Genomic DNA, 23409 nt, shown 5'->3' with positions numbered 1-23409 from the left:
GCCCGGCGCCGCCTCCTCACCACAGCCCTTCTGGGCTCGCTGTCCTTTTTCAATGCTGCCATTTTCTCAAGTGAGGAAAAGGGAGGCCTGGCAGAGCCAGCAGGCTGAAGGGCCCCAGCCGGCCTGGCTGCAGAGCCCGCGCTCCGCGCCTGCGTACCGCCCGGCGCCCCGCGGCCTCCTGCAGGGCTGCGGTGGGGGCCCGGCGCCCCGCGGCCGGGCCTTCAGCCCCGCGGGCCAGTGAACCGACAGCGCCTGCGCCTCGCCCCCGCGCCCCCCGCTCTCCCGCTGCCCCCCGGGGCCCTGCCACCGCTGGCCGTCCACGCGAGGCCCCGCAGCGTTTCACCGCGGAAGGGCTGTACGCGCCGAGGGCTGGACGGCACGCCCCGGCCAGAAGACGCACAGCAGGCACAGCCCGTCTGTCTCTCAGCAGCCTGCTTCTCACTCTGGGTCATCTGCTCTCAATGAGAGAAAACTACAGACGAATGCAACAGAGGCGGGCGAGCTTCCAGCTCTTCCTGGCTCCTGCTCGCTCGCATCTCGGTCTCCCGGAAGAAGGAACCGCTCTCGGCAGTAAGACATTCCCGACCTTTCTGCGTGTGTAAGTGTACACTATTCTGCAGCGTCTCTTCTTCACTGAGTGTGTCAAGATGTTTTCATGACAGTACAAAGAGCTCTACACCAGCGTTCTTTACTCCTGCAGAGCCTTCCACAGCAGCGTTTCTCAGACCTCACGGACCCCAACCAACAGAAGGCAACGCATCGGCCTTCATTCTTCAAGTGCCTTCTGTTCTGTTCCATTCTTCTTTTTTAATTCTGGTTCTGACCTACTAAGTCGAATTTCACAAGTTGGCAACGGGTCACAGTCTGAAAGAGACCTGTGAAACAGACGTCTATGTACCAGGTACTGTGTAGGAAACTCTCACATCCACACATCCACACATGACCACTGGAAAAACCATAGCCTTGATCAGACGGACCTTAGTCGGCAAAGTAATGTCTCTGCTTTTGAATATGCTATCTAGGTTGATCATAAATTTTCTTCCAAGGAGTGTCTTTTAATTTCATGCCTGCAGTCACCATCTGCAGTGATTTTGGAGCCCCCCAAAATAAAGTCTGACACTGTTTCCACTGTTTCCCCATCTATTTCCCATGGAGTGATGGGACCGGATGCCATGATCTTCATTTTCTGAATGTTGAGCTTTAAGCCAACTTTTTCACTCTCCTCTTTCACTTTCATCAAGAGGGTTTTGAGTTCCTCTTCACTTTCTGCCATGAGGGTGGTGTCATCTGCATATGTGAGGTTATTGATATTTCTCCCAGCAATCTTGATTCCAGCTTGTTTCTTCCAGTCCAGCGTTTCTCATGATGTACTCTGCATATAAGTTAAATAAGCAGTGTGACAATATACAGCCTTGACGTACTCCTTTTCCTATTTGGAACCAGTCTGTTGTTCCATGTCCAGTTCTAACTGTTGCTTCCTGACCTGCATACAGATTTCTCAAGAGGCAGGGGATGCTTTTGAACTGTGGTGTTGGAGAAGACTCTTGAGAGTCCCTTGGACTGCAAGGAGATCCAACCGGTCCATTCTGAAGGAGATCAGCCCTAGGATTTCTTTGGAAGGAATGATGCTAAAGCTGAAACTCCAGTACTTTGGCCACGTCATGTGAAGAGCTGACTCATTAGAAACATCCCTCTGATGCTGGGAGGGATTGGGGGCAAGAGGAGAAGGGGACGACAGAGGATGAGATGGCTGGATGGCATCACGGACTCGATGGACATGAGTCTGAGTGAACTCCGGGAGATGGTGGTGGACAGGGAGGCCTGGCGTGCTGCGATTCATGGGGTCGCACAGAGTCAGACATGACTGAGCGACTGAACTGAACTGAACTGTGTAGGAAACTCAACTTCTTTCCAAGTTGTTCCTTTTCACAGACAATGCTGTATCTCCTTATACACGTCTCACTGTACACAAGCAGGAGGATTTTTCGATAGATAACAAGAAGTGGAATTGCCATGTCTAAATACATTTACATTTTTTCAATGGGCGAAGGGTTTGAAAATATACAAGTGGCTAATATGACATGAAAAAATGTCCCACATGGTCAGCTGTTAGGGAAATGCAAATCAGTCCCACAATGAGATACCATGCCACATCCCACAGGGTGGCTACAATAAAAGACAGACAATAATAAGTGCTGACAAGGCAATGGAGAAATAAGGATCCTCACACAGAGTGTAGGATGCTGAGCGTGTGAGATGGTGCAGCCACTTTGGAAAAGAGTTGAGCGGGTCCTCAAAATGCTAAATACACAGAGTTACCACACGACTCAGCAACCCTACTCCCAGAGAAATGAAAATTTATGTCCACACAAAAACTTGTACACACATAAATGTTTATAGCAAAAGAGCCAGAAAAGCAAGAACCTAAATATCAGCAACCAATCAACGAACAGAAACGGGTACATGTTTAAAACAGAATACTCAGTCACAGCAAGGAATGAAGTCTTAACACATGCTACAACACAGAGGAGTCTCACAAAAGTCCACATATTGTAATATCTCACTTTCATGAAATGTCCAGAATAGCCAAACCTATAGACAAAAGGCAGACTGTGGTTGCCTAGGGTGCAGGAAGGGTGCAGGGGGTGGAACGGGGAGTGGTGCAGGCTAACCGTGTCCTCCGGCATTCATACGATCAGCCCAGGCCCCACCTGCGGGATGTATTAGGAGGTGAGCCTCGGGGAGGTGATTCAGACCAGATGAGGTGGAGACGGTGGCGCCCTCAGGAGTGGCGCTGGCGCCTTGAAGCGTTCCCAGGGCTCCCACCTCCTCTCTTTGCTCTCCACCACATGAGGGTACAGTGAGAAGCAGGTCCTCACCAGAACCTGACCACACCGGCACCCTGACCTCATGCTTCCAGGCGCAGGAACTGTGAGAAACCAACTTCTGATGTCAATAACGGGCTTCCCAGGCGGTGCGAGTGGTAAAGACTCCGTCTGCCAGCGCGGGAGGCAGAGGAGACGGGGCTCCAGTCCCCGGGTCAGGAAGATCCCCCGGCACAGAAAATGGCAGCCCACTCCAGTGTTCCTGCCCGGAAAACTCCATGGACAGAGAAGCCTGGCGGGCTACAGTCCATGGGGGCGCCAAGAGCTGGACACGACTGAGGATTCACGCAGGTAGTCAGTAAGTTACCCAGTCTACAGTTTTCTGTTACAGCAGCCCAAGCTAAGACTGGAAGTAAATGCTAATGGGCACAGGGTTTTCTGGATAATGAAAATGTTCTAAAATTAAGATTATGGTGATGATTGCACAACTCTGTAGATATACTAAAAAAAAAAAAAAACACTGAATAGTATATTTCAAATGGGTAAACTTTATGGCATATAAATCAGATTTCAGTAAAGCTGTTAAAAACACACAAGGCACATTTTTAATGCCAAACTGTGTTCCAACAAGCTTGTACCATTTACACTCTGCTGTGCACTTTTTCACGCAGTGATTATAAAGCAGCATTTCACTACAAAATAGGGAGCCTATATTCACGGTATTTATCTTTTCAAACAGAGACTGAACAAGATTGATTCATTCAACAAATAACTGTTGAGCCTCTACTATATATCAGACTTCGTTCCTTCTAAAGATCCAATCGGGAAGAAGCCAGACACGCTCCCTGCCCTTGCTGAGCTAACCCTGGCGACCGGGAGCATCTCCTCAAACCTCACAGCCCAGGGGTACCTCTAGTCCGAGGTCGGCCCTGGATGAAGCTTCACCAAGCCTCAGTTGGTAAGTGGCAAGCCTTCACCAGAAATTTCATTCTGCCATCCTCTTTCTCAATCTCCTTTTACAAAATCCACGAAGATATTCTTTGCCTGAGAAAGTACAAACTGTGTACAAACTTATAGGAGCCATTTTTTTGGGTCTGCCCCTAAGCAGGCAGGAGGCACTTAATGGCCATGTGCTTAAGGAACCCACAGATGAACAGGCCTGGCCAGGCCTTTGGAAACTCAGGCAGAGGCAGAATCCTTGGCATGAAACCAAAGGGGTGAACCCAGGGGAGTGGGCACAGAGGACTTTGTCCAGAAAACGGTGTAACACGGTAATAGCTAAACAAACACCAGCCAACACTGAATGTACTCCCCCATCGGTTCCAGGTGCTTAAAACATGCAACTTTGCTTCATCCACAAAGTCACCCAACAAAACAGAAACTTCACTGAAGGAAACTGAGAATTAGGACAGTTACGTGAAAACCCCAGCAACACGGCCAGCACCCCGCTGAGGCAGGACTCTGACGCAGGCGTCCTGCGCACAAAGCCCAGGTCCTTCCAACACCATCGGGCCTAATGAAAGGGCCCCAAGGACCAGGATCCAGGCCTAAACCTCACAGAGCCGGAGCTCCTGGGGTACCCACCGGTGACCGAGCCTGGAGAGGAGGACACACACTGCCCAAACTCAACAGAAGGCCAAGGACAATCCGACTTCAGTTCAGTCTCTAAAACCGGGGCCTGGAAATTACCAAGCAGAAGAGCATCCATATCAGCATAAAAAGATTCCTCATGTTCCAGGGGTTTTTCTCCTCCACTCGGACCACCTGATGGAGAAGCTGACTCTGAGGGCCAGTTCCAGCCCACAGCAGTTCCACAAAATCCTCCCAGAATCCTCTCAGATTTGGTTCAGAGAACTAGGTGAAAGGCAGGATGGGGCACCGAGAGCCAGACTTTGGAGTATGCAGGCCTGGATTTTAAATCCTGGCTTGATCATGTGCTTTTTGGTGGGATCTCAGGGTGCTCACTTCACCTCTCTGAACCTCAGTGTCCTCACCTGGAAAAAGTGAATAAAACCGTCACCTCACTGGACCATTGTTCATCCAGGGAATTAACAGACAGGTACTGAGCCCCTACCATGAGCCAGATACCAGGTTAGGAAGTCGAATTACAAAGATGGTCACAATGCAGCCCCTGTTCTCAACGCAGGTCAGAGTCGAGTCTGGGAGAAAGACAAGTTAACAGCTGTGCCTGCAGCGGCCAGCGTATGGACCGACCGAGCACCTGAGATGCGGCGCCTCTAAATCGAGAAGGGTGGTAAGTGCAAGACACACACCGGACTTCAGAGACTCAGTAAGATCAGAGAGAAAGCAAAATATCTCGTTAGCATTTATTTGACTACAAGTTAGAATGATAATATATGGAAATATTAGGTTAAATAAAACATTAACTAATTTCAGCAGTTTCTTTGTACACTTTTAATGTGGCTATTAGAAAACTTTAAATTACATACATGGCTCAAATTATATACTGATTGGACTGCATTAGTTGAAAAAATTCAGTGAAGTCATGGGACTTCTCTGGCAGGCCAGTGGTTAAGACTCCAAGCTTCCACCGCAGGGGACTTGGGTTTGACCTTTGGCCAGTGAACTAAGATCCAGCATGATATGGTCAAAAAAAGAGAAAATTCAGTGATGTCAATAAGGGCTGTGAATACATCAGTGATGGGGGACTAAAGGAGAACAGAGGGCCCAGGTGGGGAGAGGGGATGTCAGTGAAGGATTCCTGGCAGTGACATCTAAACTGAGATGTGAAAAATAAGGCAAAGCAGAGGAGAGAGGGCAATCCAGGCGGCAGGCACAGCAAGTACCCAGGCCCAGCAGCAGAAAGAACAAGGCAGGTCATTCATAACAGTTTGGCAGCCGGCAGGTGACAGGCTTGGAGAGGAAACAGGGAAGGGAGAGGGGAGGCAGGACCCTAGTGAGGTAGATGGGGCCGCAGTACAAAGGAGCTCAGAAGCCGCATTAAAGAACTTGATCCTGGGGGCAGAAAGGAGCCAGGGAGAGTCTTAAGTAGGTAAGAGATTAGCTCAGCAATGTATGCAGCACCAGGGTTACCAGCAAAGGCAGGGAGAGGAGAACAAGGAAAATGTTTGATGTTTTGCTGAGTTGCTATTCTGGGTCAGACATTGGGCTAAACTCTTTTAGACTCATCCATTTTACAGATGATGAAAACTGAGGCTCACAGAGGGTGACTTGCCCAAGGTCACATGATTGTTAAGTGTCAGAAGTGGGATGGAAACCCAGCTAGGTCTAGGCTGAAGCTCCAATACTTTGGTCACCTGATGCAAAGAGCCAACTCATCGGAAAAGACCCTGATGCTGGGAAAGACTGAGGGCATGAGGAGAAGGGGACGACAGAGGACGAGATGGTTGGATGGCGTCACCAACTCAATGGACCTGAGTTTCAGCAAGCTCCGGGAGGTGGTGATGGACAGGGAGGCCTGGTGTGCTGCAGATCAGCGGGTCTCAAAGAGGTGGACACAACTGAGCAACTGAACAAGATTCCAAAACTGGTACTGAGATGTGAAGAGCTGCCTGAGAGAGTGATGTGCCTCTTTGCAACCCCATGGACTGCAGGCCTCCAGGCTCCTCTGTCCACGGAATTTTCACAGGCAAGAACGCTAGAGTGGGTTAACCATTTCCTACTCCAGATCTTCCCCACCCAGGGATCAAACCCATAGCTCTTGAGTCTCCTGCGTTGGCAGGCAGATTCTTTGCTACTGAGCCACGTGGGAAGCCCCGAGTAATAACGGACTTTAACTTAATGGCAATGAAAGGCATTCAACATATAAAGCAGCAGACTGTGGTGATCAGATTTGTACTTTTAAAACGAGCTTTTGAGCTATAGTATAAAAGGCTATCAGAGGTGTGAAGGAAACTAGGGCAATCCAGGTGAGGGGTGATATACCACTTACCAACTGAGCTATCAGGGAAACCCACAATATACCCAGGCAGTGGCAGAAAGATGATGAGAAAGGAACATGACAAATCACCTCAGGATTCAACTAGCAGGAGCGTCAAAGGGCCTTACTCTGTGTCTGATAAAATTGTTCACTAAGTCATGTCCGACACTTTGCGACCCCATGGACTGCAGCACATCAGGCTTCCCTGTCCTTCACCATCTCCCAGAGTCTGCTCACACTCATGTTCATTGAGTCGATGATGCCATCCAACCATCTCATCCTCTGTCATCCGTATGAATGGTTTCTCTGTTGGGCTCTCAATAAACAGAGCAACCATTTGTCAGGCTTGCCCAAGACAGGACCTGTTTATGTCTGCTGCTCAGGAATAAATATTAACTGTGTCCATTCTACTCTTAAAAGCATCCAGATATGCACACAGCAAATAACATGTCACCCTCTCAGTTAGGACCAAAAGAGGCAGCCTGTTCCTGGCAGAGCTGGATAAATGCCACAGGTTCTCTGGGCTCTCCTCTGAGTCCTCCTACCCTCTCCCCAACCAGGAGCCCAGGACAAGCAAAGGGGCCCAACTCGATAGCAGTGCAGGACCTTTTCAGGCCTCCCTCCCAAGAGAGACCCCCCACCCCACCAGCAATGTGGACTCCAACTGCCTCCTGGGACAGGTTCATTCGGCCATTATCCCCCAATTTGTACTACTGCTGTTGATGACCACGACGATGGTGGTAGTGATAATGGCGGGACCAAATCATTTTTAAAGCACTGATAATATGCCAGGCTGGAGAAGGCAATGGCACCCCACTCCAGTACTCTTGCCTGGAAAATCCCATGGACGGAGAAGCCTGGTAGACTGTGGTCCATGGGGTCACGAAGAGTCAGACACGACTGAGCGACTTCCCTTTCACTTTTCACTCTCATGCATTGGAGGAGGAAATGGCAACCCACTCCAGTGTTCTTGCCTGGAGAATCCCAGGGACGGGGGAGCCTGGTGGGCTGCCGTCTATGGGGTCGCACAGAGTCGGACACGACTGGAGTGGCTTAGCAGTAGCAGAACTTGAATCAGTTCTGTTCAACTCCAGCCAAGGTTCTTAACCACTGCACCCCACGGCCTGAGTCATGGCGGCCACTATGTGACTCATAAGCAAAGTCTGGACAGACCAACTACACTCCCTACAAGGAAAGCAAACCCCCAAACCACAATGAGCCACCAAGTACCCTCAAGGTCCCCGCCCCTCAACCAGCCCTCACTAACTGCACACTCCAAGACGTTCCATCTCCCTCTCTTTCAGAAAACCCCTCACCTGTCCCTCATCTCCTCTTCAAAATATGTCCCGAAATACGAGACATGGGGGCGACGCAGGGCGGGACCCTCAACCACCTACACTCAGTTATCAGTGGGCGGGTCCCCAAAGAGACCGTCCCCGAAGAAACCCATCTCACACACTCCCCACGCCAGGAACCCTCACACCCCCTCAGAGGCAAACCTCGAGTCTCGGATGGACCGAACCCCCATCCGTGGGAACCCCGGCCCGGTTACCGCGAACCCACAAAGCCCGGGCCGCACCTGCAGCCGCTACGCGTCCCGGGGAGGGTGACGTCTTCTTCCAACACCGAGTCCATCGTGGACACAGAGGAGGTGGTGCCGCTGGTGTCTAGCGACGGCGCCACTGCTTCCCCCGCGGGATCGCGACCCGCCCGGCTCCCCAGGTCCCCGCCCCCTCCAACCCAGCTCTTGTTCGGACTCCGGCGGCGCCGCTGGAATTCAAACCGCAGCGGCCGCCATCTTTCCCGGAGCTTCTTCCTACGGAAACGAGGCGGGGTCGCCGAAGCGCGCGCGGTGAAGCCAACCGGACTGGCCAGGAGACCGGGCAGGGAAGCGCTGGCGGGGCGCCATATTAACTAAGGGCAGAGCGCCTGCACTTGTACCAGCAAGACCGAAGGAAAGAGCGTTAGGCCGCCATTTTTAGTGAGGGCACGCGGGACGAGGCTAGCGGAGGCGCCATCTTTGTTCAGGGCTGAGCCAGATTTGGGCCGTTAATTTAAGCGGGAGATGGGAATTCGGCACCTACCTTTGGGGAGCCGCATAACTCCTAACCAAGTGTATACTCCGAACCTTAGGGTCTGGGCATCCCAGAGGCTTCCGCCTTGAACTGAAACTCCGTTAATCGGTTGTGGGAGTCGCTTTAGAAAAATCCTACCTACATATTCCCAACTCGAGTAATTTGCACACTTGGTTTGAAATAGATAAGCGCATCCCTATGAGCCTAGTGGTCAGTGACACTCCTTCTCCAGCCTCAAACCTAGTTAACTTTTATTACCTGTAGGGCTCGAATAATGCACCTGGGATCAGTATGCTGCTGCTGCTAAGTCGCTTCAGTCGTGTCCGACTCTGTGCGACCCCATAGACGGCAGCCCACCAGGCTCCCCCGTCCCTGGGATTCTCTAGGCAAGAATACTGGAGTGGGTTGCCGTTTCCTTCTCTAATGCATGAAAGTGAAAGTCAAAGTGAAGTCGCTCAGTCGTGTCCGACTCTTAGCGACCCCATGGACTGCAGCCTACCAGGCTCCTCCGTCCATGGGATTTTCCAGGCAAGAGTATTGGAGTGGGGTGCCAGTGGGATCAGCATACTGAGGCCAAATGAGAGGAAAGACTCGCCTAACTGCATGCACCGGAAGTCTGTCGACAGGACACATCCGTGGCTCCTGCGGACTATCAGTATATCTGAGCTCTCTGCTAGCCCTGGCCGCCTTTCTTAAAGCACACAGCAATCACTAGATCATTTTGGCAGAGCTTGACCTGTGAAAGCAACCTTCTCCTCATCTCGGTGTTCCTACCTTCCTCTGCAGACTGTCCGGAGAGCAGAGAGCCGGATAAAAATAACTTGAAAAGATGAATGACTGGGTAGATATACCCATCCTCCTTCAGCCTCAGTTTCCTCATTCTTTCCAAAGGGGCCTTTTTAATACTCTGATCTACAGCAAACCCTTTCTTGTATTCTCAGCAATGTGTAATTTTTTCCCCTTTGTGGCACTCACCACATTTTGCAATCCCATACTTCTGTATATAATTTTTTTTCTTATGTCTTCAGCACTAGACTGGAAGTTCTGTGAGAGCGGAGACTGTTCAGAATTGTTCAAGGCTGTATCGCCAACACCCAGCAGGGGTTTAAATATATATGTTGATGAATGGTTCACTCAGTATGGAAAATGGGGCTGATATTATCCTGCAAGGTTTCTTCAAGTTATTTTATTGAAGTATCATTGATTTACAGTGCTGTGTTAGTTTCTGTTGTATACAAAGTGATTCAGTTGAATGTATGTATATATGTGTATATGTCCCCTTCTCCAAGGGATCCTCCCAACCCAGGGATCGAACCCAGGTCTCCTGCATTGCAGGCGGATTCTTTACCGTCTGAGCTACCAGGGAAGCTATGGAGATATATGGAGAAGGCAATGGCAGCCCACTCTAGTACTCTTGCCTGGAGAATCCCAGGGACGGGGGAGCCTGGTGGGCTGCCGTCTATGGGGTCGCACAGAGCGACTTAACAGCAGCAGCATATATATATGTATCTATGTATGTATGTATGTATGTATGTGTGTATGTGTATGTATGTGTGTGTATGTGTGTGTATGTGTGTGTGCATATGTGTGTATGTATGTGTGTGTGTGTATGCGTGCATGCATGTATATATGTATTTATGTATATGGGCTTCCGTGGTGGTCCAGTGGTCAAGAATCCACCTGCGAATGCAGGAGACACAAGAGACACGGTTCAATCCCAGGGGCGGGAAGATCCCCTGGAGGAGAACGTGGCAAGCCACTCCAGTATTCTTGCCTGGACAATTCCATGGACAGAGAAGCCCGCCGGAGTCACAAAGAGCCGGACACAACTGAGCATGCGTGCGTGTGTGTGCGTGTGTGTGTGTGTGTGTGCGTGTATAATATTCTTTCTCAGATTCTTGTCCATATGGTTCACCACAGGACATTGACTAGTTCCCGGTGCCATATGGCAGGACCTTGTTGTTCATCCATTCTATATATAATAGTTTGCATCTTATCCTGCAAGGTTTTTGTGACAATGTGGAGATGACCTCAGATTCCTTTACTACCTGGTCAATGGTAGTCCCATCTCTCTCCCTCCCGCAGCCCCCGCCAACTCCCTCTCTCTCTCTCTCTCTCACACACACACACACCCCCCTTAGTGAAGGCGGCAAATCACTGCCCTGTCCCGCTTCCATCCCCAGATCTTCAACCACCTCCAGAATCAGCAATAAAATAACAGTCTGAAAGAGAGTGGGCAGGAACCAGCGGGCATGCAGGGAAGGGGCAGCCCTCGATTCCCTGGAACCAACAGTCCAATAAGACGAGTGTGTCGGAAAGCAGGGGAGCTGGCGTGTCAGGATTCCTGCCGTGATTCCGCCCCTGACTTCCTGAGATCTTCGGCAGACCGCTCCTCTTCTGGGCCTCAGAAGGCTGTTAAATGGGAGGATTGGACTGGATGGCTGTCTCAAGACCTTACAGATCTAGGGAAGCTTTCTTTCTGTTGATTTCAAAGCTTCTAGTGCACAACCAGCTCTGTTCCGGTGTGGAGGGCTGAGTTGCAAATCATTACTTCCCGAATGAAGGGACTAACTTTCTGTCCGGCAGATGAAAGCTCTTGAGAAGGGAAGGAAGGCAGAGGTTGTGCACACTGTGACGTTTCTTACGCGACACCTGTGCTAGGGACATCGCAAACGGTGCTGAATCTAACACAACCACCCTCCGGGCAGGTGCTACTGTTATCCCCGTTTCACTCACAGATGGGAAGACTGAGGCTGAAAGAGGTAAAAATAACCTTCTTGAGGTCTCCCTGCTGGTAAGTGGTAAAGCTCGGATTTGAGCCCAGGTCCCTCTGAACCTTCCTGAAAACTCTAATTGTTTCAGGAAGCCTGTCCGCTCTATTTGTTTCTCTCCACTTTAGAACTTGGGATTAAGAGGTGAGGTCTACATTTAGACACTAGTATTTCAGGGATATGTCCACCAGACTCTACAACTTAGACACCTGCTTCCAGGTGGCCCCAAGATGAATCTAGGTGTGGGCAACTCAGGACCGGAAGTCTGGGTGCCGGGATCCTGACTCTGGGAGGTCGTCCAGCTTATCCTGGGGCCTGGGTCTCTTTCCCTGGCTCCTCCTTGGTTTTCCTTTGTGTAAAATGGGAGAGACCATGCTGAGCTCACATGGTTACGTTCGATACTTTGGAAACTCTAAAGAAGAAAGAGCCGGGGAGGGGTTCTCCTTATGATGAATCTACTGCCCTTTCAGCAAATGGCCATATGCCTGGCTTATGTGCTAAACGCTTCAGTGAACCTGGAAACTGAAAATAGAGCCAACTGCACAAAAGATGGGCTATTTGGGCAGTTGTTTTCTGTTCTCGTGGTCAGGGGCGAAGCCCTCTGCCCCGTCTCGTCTCCGGCTCACCATGGCCTTTCTTTCTGCCAAGCCCGGAGGTGACGTCACTACCACCAGCTGTTTGGGCTATCTGGCGCCATCTCCTTGACGACAGCCACCCAGCCACAAAGCTGGCATTATTATTTCCCTGGACAAGGTCATATCGAATGGCTGGGAGGAAGTCGCTTGCAGCCAGATGTTTCTCATTAGGGTAGAACCCTCAAGACACAGGAGCTGCCATTCCTAGCAGCAAAAATAAGGTTTCACAGCACGGATACATGCACACTGCTACTTTGCATGGGTTCATTTTCTCCTTTCAGCACTGTGAAGTAGATTAGGATGGCTGGCTGTCTTGCTCTTCAGGTTAGGAAAGTAAGGCTCAGAGAAGGGAAGAGACTTGCCAACAGCCACACTTTCTTCCTTTCTCTCTCTCTCTTTCTTAGCTTTTCATTCAGAAATAATTTCAATCTTAGAAAAAGTTGCAAAAAGAGTACAGAGATTTCCTAATATAACCATCACCCAGCTTCCTAAAACTACTAATATTTTACATAACCATAACTCAATTGTCAAACATAAGAAATTACATTGATATGATATGATTCACTACAGATTTTATTTACATTTAAGCAGTTTTCCCATTGATGCCATTTTTTTGGCCCAGGAGCCATCCAGGCTTCCATGTGGCTCTGTCCACATCTTTCATGACGCTGACACTTTAGGAAAGTTCAGCCCAGTGGTCTGGGCTCGTGTGGTGTTTCCTCGTGGTAAAACTGACGCTGTGCACTTCTGGCAAAAGTGCCGCACAAGTGACGCTGTGCCTTCCGCAGCTACCAGGAGGCGTGTGCGCGTTCTCCAGCGCTCAGTGTGTGTCTGACTCTTTACGACTCCATGGACTGTAGCCCATCAGGCTCCTCTGTCCATGGGATTTTCCCAGCAAAAACACTGGAGTGGGTTGCCATTTCCTTCTCCAGGGGGCCTTCCCGACCCAGGGTGAGCTTGCATTTCCTGCATCTTCGGCATCGGCAGATGGATTCGTCATCATCTGCACCGGGAGAGATGGACTCTCCACTGCACCGCCTGGGAAGCCCAGGAGGCAGATGACGTCAATGTGTCTCTTCAGCTGGTGCTGTTAACTCTGGTTTCTCCAGTAAGGTGATGTCTGCGAGGATCCTCCGTGATAAAATTGCTATTTTTCATCATTAATAAAAATCATGATGATATTTGAAACTATGTAAGTACCCCATTTTTCATCAGATTTTCACCCGCTAATTCAGCAGCCATTGATAATTCTTACCCAGAATCTCACAGCGTGCTTCGCCCGTCGATGCCGTCCCGTTTTCATCATCCCTTCTCTCTTTACTCGTTGGAGTTCCACTGTGAGGGAGAGCTTTCTCTCCTCCCGCATTTATCTAGTTTGTTTATTTAAATCAGGATGGACTCGTGGATATTTGTTTTACCTTGTGGGTTAGAACATATTACCATCGTTATTTCTTCTGTTACACAAATTGTCCTAGATTTGACCAGGTCGCCCTTTGAACACAGAGGTGTGCCAAGGTTCGAACCCAGGTCTGTCTGGTCCCCAGGTCAGCAGTACTCCTGGCCCGTCACCTGCCCGCTTGCTCACAGCTCTCTTCCCAGCCAGCCCTCACCAGCGGCAGTTCCCGGTCAGTGCCCCCCATCTCCCCCATAGGATGCTGGGTCTCTGCACCAGTGCTGCCCTCCAGGACAGATGCCTGGCCCCAAGCTGTGTGCTGTGCTCAATGCCAGTCTGCCAAATTAACTCGAGTCGATTTTCTTCTCCAGATGGGGAGAGGAGTGAGAGACGCTCAGTATCGAGGGGACGGCATGTAGATTACTGGGCTCCAGCGGGTAACACATGTCAGCATCACATGGCCTTAGATCTGCCGATGCGCCTCTCTGGGCTTCTTTTCTTATCTGTAACTTCAGCGCATCAGATTTAAACGTTGAGGCTCCCCTCGGCTCTACGCTTCCGTAAATGATGAATGTTAATCACCATGCGTTGAGCTCTTTGTCTGTGCCAGGCACTATGTTAAAACTTTACATTAAATCCTCGCAGTAACCACATGAAATGGACCAATTATGGTCCAGTTTTACAGTTGACACAGCTGAGGCTGAGAAAGGAGAGTGATTTGTCTGGTCACTCGGCACTAAGTGGTGGAGATGGGAGCTGAACCGAAATTTTATTCTACAGCCCAGGCTTTTGAAAACCATGCCATTGTGGCTTTCACTGAATTGCTGTTATCTCTGCAGTCACTAAGCTTGTTAAAATGCAGATAAGTATTATAAACCCAAGTAAAACATCTTGAATACTTCGTTAGTATAAGAATAATAAGAGTAAGATTCTAGGGGCACAGAGAGAATAGATGAGTCATTCTGACTGAGAGGTAGGGTAAAGGTGTTTTATAAGCAAGATGTACGCCGAAGAATTGATGCTTTTGAACTGTGGTGTTGGAGAAGACTCTTGAGGGTCCCTTGGACTACAAAGAGATCCAACCAGTCCATTCTGAAGGAGATCAGCCCTGGGTGTTCTTTAGAAGGACTAACGCTAAAGCTGAAACTCCAGTACTTTGGCCACCTCATGCGAAGAGTTGACTCATTGGAAAAGACTCTGATGCTGGGAGGGATTGGGGACAGGAGGAGAAGGGGACGACAGAGGATGGGATGGCTGGATGGCATCACTGACTCGATGGACATGAGTCTGAGTGAACTCCGGGAGTTGGTGATGGACAGGGAGGCCTGGTGTGCTGCAATTCATGGGGTCGCAAAGAGTCGGACACGACTGAGTGACTGAACTGAACTGAACTGAACTGATGCCCTGCAAAGGCAGAGGAGAAACCCGCGCATGCCAGAAATAAAGTAAGACCGCTGTTTGATGCAACACCATTTACCAAGCCCATGTCAGTTTCCTTGACACTGCCTCATAATTCTAACAAGTTTGCTGTCCTTTATGAATAAGGAAACTGAGTCTCAAGAGACAAGAACTGATTTTTCCAAGGTCACACGGTAAGCTAGTCACAGAGGAAGAAACTTGGACCTCAAGTTTTCTAGTTGCCAAAAGCTGGTGCTCCTGAATTGTGTGTGTGTGTGTGTGTGTGTGTGTGTCTGTGTCTGTGTGTGCGCGCACGCGTGCCTGTGTGAAACTTACAGAAGGCATCTCAAATCAAGATCTCCCTGCCTAAATTGATCATGCTCAGTACCATGGCCAGATCCCCAAGCAGCTAAACCAAGAGTCTGGCTATAAGAGAGTCAAAGACCTCTGGGAAAACTAAGGCGCCAGGGGGAGCTTCCAAGCATTCTTCCCAGCTGCACATTTGAATATGTAAAACAGCAACAGCTGTAGGCAAAGACAGATAACTGAGCTAATCAATCTTCTGGACATTTTGCAGATTAAAAGAATCTCGATGTCTTGATCATGATTTGCAGGATGGGGTGGTACACGTCGCTTCTCCCTTAAATGTGGTGAATCCCCAATAAGAGAACAGGCCAGGACCTGTGAAGGAGGCCCGCAAGGAAGGGCTGTAGGACCGGATTCCTCAAAGGGATGAATGTGAGGGACCTGTGTCCCCGCATATGCCTCTCTCCCTGGCTGCACAGGCAGCGCCCTGTTGAGGACGCCCAGCCAAGGACAGGCAGAGGCTTGAAGTCCAGCCCACACTCTGCTTGCCAGGCTGGGGGCTCCACTTCCCACGCTGAGTCCACTCCAAAGAAGGGGCATCTTTTCCTAACTCTCCCAAAGGAGCTCTGTGTGCTAGTGCTTCTGAAGAATCTAGAATCCCTTTCCTTCCCCTCTCGGCCTAATTCCCAGAGTTTCCCCACCCACAGTTTAAGAGAATGTTCTGGGCCACCATCTCTACAGCTGCCGCACCTCTGGACTTCCAGGGTGCCCTGGTCTTATGGCACTAACACAGCTCTATAATCATCCACTAACTTGCCTGTCTCCTCAATTAGACTGAGCTCCTTGAGAACAGGATTTTATTTTAAATCAGTTTTCAGTTCAGTTCAGTCGCTCAGTCGTGTCCGACTCTTTGCGACCCCATGAATTGCAGCACACCAGGCCTCCCTGTCCATCAATTTCACTGAGATATAATCTACATACAGTAACACGCAGCCAGTCTAAGTATACATTCTGACCTGCTTTGCAAGTGGATATGCCCAGGTAACCACCGCCACAGCCAAGGTCTAGAACAGTGCTCTGCAAAAGAACTCAGATGATGGAAATGTTCTGAATTAGCACTGTCCGACGGAGCAGCCACTGGCCACGTGTGGCTATTGAACCCTGGTAATGTGGCTATGGGAATGAAGGACTTAACCTTTTAACCTTCCGTCTTTCTTGTTGAAGTACAGTCAGCTTACAGTGTTAGGTAGTTTCAGGCGTACAGCATAGTGAGTCGTTCCTGTTTTGTTTTTTTTTTTTCAGATTATATCCCTTTACAGGCTGTTACAAGATACTGGGTATAAGTCCCTGTGCCATACAGTAGGTCCTTGCTGCTTATCTATTTTCTGTATTTTAGTCTGAATGTGTTAATCCCATAGTCCTAATTTGGCCCTCCCCCCTCTCTCTCCCCTAAGGAAACCATGTTTGTTTTCTTATGTAGGAAACCATGATCTGCTTTCTAGCATTTAAGATTTGCCTTCTTTAGAGCTTCATGTACCAGCCATTATAATATGTACACTTTTTGTGCCTGGCTTCCTTTGAAAATGGGAACTTTGCATTCTATATCCTAAGGTCTATTATTGTGCTTAGTTGCTCAGTCGTGTCCGACTCTTTGCGACCCCATGGACTGTAGCCGCCAGGCTTCTCTGTCCCTGGGATTCTCCAGGGAAGAATATTGGAGTGGGCTGCCATTTCCTGCTCCAGGGGGTCTTATAGTTTTCTGATTACAGGTATTTTCCTCCATATTTAGACTCATTCCGGCATACTTTACTCTTTTTGGTGTGACTGTAAATGGGCTTGTTTTCTTAATTTCTATGACAGTTCACTGTTACTGTATAGAAACTGCAAGGGATTTCTGCGTATTTATTTTGTATCTTGCAACTTCACTGAACTCACTGATGAGCTCCAGTAGGTTTTTAGTGGTGTCTTTAGAATTTTCTATGTAAAACATCATGTCATCTGCAGATGGTGACAATTTTACTTCTTCCTTTCCAATTTAGATTCTTCTTTTTTTGTCCGACTACTCTGCAGTGCAGGAGACCTGGGCTCAGTCTCTGGGCTGGGAAGACCCTCCAGAGAAGGGGGATTTTAAAGATCTCCTATAGTGCATGGCAAATAATAGGTGTTTAATAATGTTGGTGAAAGAATGAATTATAAATCTTTATAAGAATTAGTGACCTGGTCCAAAACACTTTTTTCTCTGCCTGACAGAATACAGGAGTGAAAAAAGGCTCTCACAGAAACCACTGAACTCAATCTCTTGGATGTATCAATGGAAATACTGAGAACTGGTGGGATCCATGGCCTGCCCTGGTTCACTGTGTAAAATCAGAGCAGACGCCAAGGCCTGAGCTCTCCTCACTCCCCAGCACTCACTTCCCATCCCTTCCCCATAGGCAAACCCACCGACCTGTGAATCCCCGCAGAAGCACGGGAACGCTGCGGGATGCCACGCTGCCTCATGCCACGCTGCCTCCTCCAGCCCCCGGTGCACGCCGCCCCGTCCCGGGTCACCCACCACAGCGCAGAAGCAGCAGCGATTCAGCTGAGAGAAGCATCTCCTTTCGTTCCAAAGATACCTGAAACCTAGGAGTGGCTTCCTCCAATACTGGGCTAGGGGTTGGTTTTCTGTTCAGAGAACAAGCCACCTGGTACTACTCAACGGAGAAAGAAGAACACTACCTTTAGTGGGGAGGGGGGTACTGCCTTAATTGAAGGCTCCTAAATAAAAGGGAGAGAGGACAGGACCCAGCACTCATTATAGATGAGGCATGCGCTGGGGTGCTTCCCTGCATCCTCAGTGTGGCCCTAAGGGGTCAGCATCATTACTCTTCTCCAGGGAGGACAGAAGTACTAGGGGCCCTCTAGTCCAAGGCACCTGCCCAAGGCACTACCCTGGAGCTCACACTGGAATCCTCTCTTCTTCCAAAGCTGATGCTCTTTGTATTGTTAAAGAGCTTTTCTGTTGATATTCCAAGATGTGTCCATTCATTAGTAATAGCCAAGTAATCTGTATAGTCAAAGCTATGTAGTCATGTACAGATGTGAGAGTTGGTACATAGAGAAGGAAATCAATCCTGAATATTCATTGGAAGGACTGATGCTGAAGCTGAAGCTCCAATACTTGGGCCACCTGATGTGAAGAGCCAACTCATTGGAAAGGACCCTGATGCTGCGGAAGATTGAGGGTGGGAGGAGAAGGGTGTGGCAGAAAATGAGACAGTTGATAGCATCACTGACTCAATGGACATGAATTTGAGCAAGCACTGGAAGACAATGGAGGACAGAGAAACCTGGCGTGTTGCAGTCCATGGGGTCACAAAGAGTAGGACATGACTGAGCGACTGAACAAGTAATCTATGTCATTGATTGCTGGGAAAGTAAGCTAAATTAGATGTCAGTTGCTAATGTTCAGTTCAGTCGTGTCCAACTCTTTGCGACCCCATGGACTGCAGCACGCCAGGCCTCCCTGTCCATCACCAACTCCTGGAGTCTACCCAAACCCATGTCCACTGAGTCGGTGATGCCATCTAACTATCTCGTCCTCTGTCGTCCCCTTCTCCTCCTGCCCCCAATCCCTCCCAGCATCAGGGTCTTTTCCAATTAGTCAACTCTTCGCATGAGGTGGCCAAAATATTGAGTTTCAGCTTCAACATCAGTCCTTCCAATGAACACCCAGGACTGATCTCCTTTAGGATGGACTGGTTGGATCTCCTTGCAGTCCAGGGGATTCTCAAGAGTCTTCTCCAACACCACAGTTCAAAAGCATCAATTCTTCAGCACTCAGCTTTCTTTATAGCCCAGCTCTCACATCCATACATGACCACTGGAAAAACCATAGCCTTGACTAGATGGACCTTTGTTGACAAAGTAATGTCTCTGCTTTTTAATATGCTGTCTAGGTTGGTCATAACTTTCCTTCCAAGGAGTAAGCATCTTTTAATTTCATGGCTGCAGTCACCATCTGCAGTGATTTTGGAGCCCAGAAAAATAAAGTCAGCCACTGTTTCCACTGTTTCCCCATCTATTTCCCATGAAGTGATGGGACCAGATGCCATGATCTTAGTTTTCTGAATGTTGAGCTTTAAGCCAACTTTTCACTCTCCTCTTTCACTTTCATCAAGAGGCTTTTTAGTTCTTCCCTTTCTACCATAAGGGTGGTATCATCCGCATATCTGAGGTTATTGATATTTCTCCCGGCAATCTTGATTCCAGCCTGTGCTTCTTCCAGTCCAGCATTTCTCATGATGTACTCTGCATATAAGTTAAGTAAACAGGGTGACAATATACAGCCTTGATATACTCCTCTTCCTATTTGGAACTAGTCTGTTGTTCCATGTCTGGTTCTAACTGTTGCTTCCTGGCCTGCATACAGGTTTCTCAAGAGGCAGGTCAGGTGGTCTGGCATTCCCATCTCTCTCAGAATCTTCCACAGTTTGTTGTGATCCACACAGTCAGAGGCTTTGGCAGAGATGCTCATGTAGTCTTAGCCTAATTTCGCTAATGTCCTCCTCCTCCTCTTTGGTATACTATACTGGTCCTTTCATCCTTAATTCAGTGGCTTAATGATCTCTGTCTTTTAATACAAAAATGTGAGGTACAAATTATAAGTAAATGAAGTTCGTTCCTTACCCAGGACCAATATCTGTTAATATATCTGCTTCCTTTCCATTTTAACTGGAGGAAATTCAAAACATAACTGTTAACCAAACTCTGATCCTTGCTCTGGAATATAAAGCCCTCTCCACTTCAGACAATTCCTTTGGAGATTCATGGCCCATTGGAGTCTACATAGGTTGCTTAACTGCCCCCTAATTATTACCTCAACTAAAACAGAATCTTCACAGACAGTCATTAATGTCCCTATCCTTGCCTGGAAGAATCTCATCTCTTGCCAGAAGCAGCTTCTTCAGATGAAATTGGATAATCCCCTGGCCTTGGTGATTAGAGATAACAATGGCCCATTTGGGAAATATTTGGGGGGAATTATAAAGCTGCGATATAGCCTCTCGGTTCTGCAAGCTTCTGAAAATAAAGGCAGAATGGGGAGGACACCAAAAGCATCCACATAGCAGACTCAGATTGCTTCCTGCCCAGTCAGCGCGTGTGTGAGGGCACACAGTCCTGTCTGCGGGCAAGGCCTCCGTGCACTGAGGAGTGGGCTTCGTCAGCGCTGCTCCACTGGAGGGGATTCTGCGCTGTCTGTTCCCAGCATCGCTCAGAAACATCCCTGTTTACAAGCGACTTGGTGCTGCCCCAGATCGCGGTCTATTTGGTTCCTGGTTTAGACTTGCTTTACTTGAAAGCCTTCTTTGCAGTTCTTACATGCCTTTACCATTATTTACCAGTGTAAGCACTGCAGTATAGCAGAGCCCATCATTCACTCATTCACTCACATTTGTTGAGCACTTTCTGGGGCCAGGACTGTGCTTGGCAGTGGCATTAAAAAATGAAGACAGTCCCAGCCCTCAAACTGACCAGATAATGTGATGATATCCATCATCATTATTTTTATCATCAGTATTCATTGTTCCTTTTTCTTTAGAGTTTTCCTGTAGAATGTCTTTTTAAACAACATATTACATTTTCCATTTTTGGTCATTATACATAAGAAATCATATTGCATGTCTTCTATGCCTAGCTTTTTTTGCTTGACATTATGTCTTGAGACTCATCCATACTGATGCAGATAGCTGTAATTCATTCATTTTTGACCACTGTATAAAATTCTATTCAAAGTATATGGATAAGTTCAGTTCAGTTCAGTCACTCAGTCATGTCCGACTCTTTCATTCATCTTTGACCATTGTATAAAATTCTATTCAAAGTATACGGATAGGCCACAACTGATCCATCCTCCTACTGATAGGCAATTGGGATGTTTCCAGTTATTTTGCTATAACAAATGATGCTGCAGTGAAGAGTCTGAAACGTGGGTCCTGGTACATATTCGTTTCTCTAAACTGTATACCAGGAGTAGAATTGCACGCACATTTTCAAAATAGTCTATTGTTTCACTGTTTTGATTCTGTTTTTAATCATTCTTCCTTATGCTTAATGACCAAATGTTAATTTAACAGTGCATGCACTAAGCCAAGTCTACGGCTGAACGTCTAAAGTTTGTCTCCACTTTTTTAACTTTATATACAACTCGGGGGAAGATTTTTTTCCCCGCACAAAAATTTCTGCTTTTGAGGTTGTTTTCTTGTGATTTCTGGAAGTAGATTCCTTGAATTAAGGCTGAACTGATTTACATTCAGTGGGCGAGAGGACTATGGCTGAAATATAGAAAGGGTCCCCGTCCAAGCAGCTGTCAGTCTTTTGGGGGTCCCAGATCCTCTGTGACTGCTGCTAAGTCACTTCAGTCGTGTCCAACTCTGTGCGACCCCATAGACAGCAGCCCACCAGGCTCCCCTGTCCCTGGGATTCTCCAAGGAAGGACACTGGAGCGGGTTGCCATTTCCTTCTCCAGTGCATGAAAGTGAAAAGTGAAAGTGAAGTCGCTCAGTCATGTCCGACTCTTAGTGAGCCCATGGACTGCAGCCCACCAGGCTCCTCCATCCATGGGATTTTCCTGGCAAGAGCACTGGAGTGGGGTGCCATTGATTAAGAGTATGGACCTTTTCTCCAGGAAAAAAAAAGGCACATACAAACGGTTTATGTTCACAAGTAAGCATTTCACACTCGTGTTCCGTTTCGAGAGTTTCTCAGACCCTCTGAATCACGTATGCGGACATCCCTATCAAATAAGACATACTGTCGTACCCACTGAACACAAAGCTTCTTACACTACTTCACCAAATAAGTCCAGAGCGAATACTGCACCTGTCCAGCACCTTCTGTTCTAACCCGCCATCTCCTGAGCACCCATGGTATGCCAGCACTGTGCCAGATACTAGAGACGAAAGAACACGCGCTCCTGGCTTCAAGGATTGCAGTTTACCCAGGAAGACATAACATAACAAGTATTTTTAATAAAATATCTGCAATAGGAGAGATATTCTTTAGGCAAATGGGGGTGTATGTCAAGGATTTATCAACCCTCTTTTATCAAGGGGCTGCAAAGAATGAATAAACATTTTCCAAGATGTTATAGATAGAAGAGACAGTACCAGCAAAGAGAAAAAGACATCATATAACCTGGCGAATATAGAAAATTGTACATTATTTTAATTCAGTTGGTAGTGAGCATAAGGAAGGGTTAAGACGCTTCCTTATCTGGAGTGGAGATCGAAGTGAAGTTAAAGTTGCCCAGTGGTGTCTGACTCTTTGTGATCCCATGGACTATACAGTCCATGGAATTCTCCAGGCCAGAATAGAGTGCATAGCCTTTCCCTTCTCCACGGGATCTTCCCAACCCAGGGATTGAACCCAGGTCCCCCACATGGCAGGCAGATTCTCTAGCAGCTGAGTAGCAAGGGAAAGCCAAGAACAGTAGAGTGGTAGCCTATCCCTTCTCTAGTGGTTCTTCTCGACCCAGGAGTTGAACTGGGGTCTCCTGCACTGCAGGCGGATTCTTAACCAACTGAGCCATCGGGGTGCCCAATGGATCTCATAGAAAGAAAGAAAGAAAGTGACGTCACTCAGTCGTGTCCGACTCTGTGCGACCCCATGGACTGTACCCTACCACGCTCCTCTGTCCGTGGAATTTTCCAGGCAAGAGTACTAGAGTGCTTTGCCATTTCCTTCTCTAGAGGATCTTCCGGACCCAGGGACTGAACCCAGTCTCCCTCACTGTAGGCAGATGCTCTACCGTCTGAGCTACCAGGGAAGTCCAGTGGATCTCATAGGGGACAATTATTAAACAAGATTATATGTTAATATATGATTTTTGCTTCAGGGTGTTTTGTTTTGAGAGGGGGGAATATTCTTCGCGTGGCAGTTTTTTTCCCCTAAGTGGAACACATTCTTTAAGGGAACTTCTTGAAACAGAAAGCATGGTCAATAAATGCAGCATACAAAGATTTTCATGAAGCAGCTTGAAAATAAGTGATCTGTGACACATATTAAAAGACTTCCAACAACTGTGACCACATAAAAAAGTAAAACAGCAAATCTACAACAGG

At 48.3% G+C, this 23409-nt stretch overlaps 1 protein-coding gene across 20 annotated transcripts in view; it reads right to left on the bottom strand.

Moving 5' to 3' along the window:
* CDK5RAP2 (CDK5 regulatory subunit associated protein 2) overlaps window positions 1–8544 on the bottom strand; it is a 181388-nt gene extending 172844 nt beyond the window's left edge. For all 20 annotated transcript variants that reach the window (XM_027964063.2, XM_027964061.2, XM_042242791.1 and 17 more), the window contains exon 1: window positions 8306–8544. In XM_027964063.2, coding sequence (XP_027819864.1) covers window positions 8306–8361 — 56 coding nt within the window. In that variant the 5' untranslated portion in view covers window positions 8362–8544. The remainder of the gene's footprint in view (window positions 1–8305) is intronic.
* Window positions 8545–23409: the final 14865 nt, after the last annotated feature.

This window comes from Ovis aries, chromosome 2 (genome assembly GCF_016772045.2).
Source record: "Ovis aries strain OAR_USU_Benz2616 breed Rambouillet chromosome 2, ARS-UI_Ramb_v3.0, whole genome shotgun sequence".
Classification (NCBI taxonomy): Eukaryota; Metazoa; Chordata; class Mammalia; order Artiodactyla; family Bovidae; genus Ovis; species Ovis aries.
Note: the sequence above shows the minus strand (reverse complement) of the source record. Positions and strands in the feature narration are given on the sequence as shown.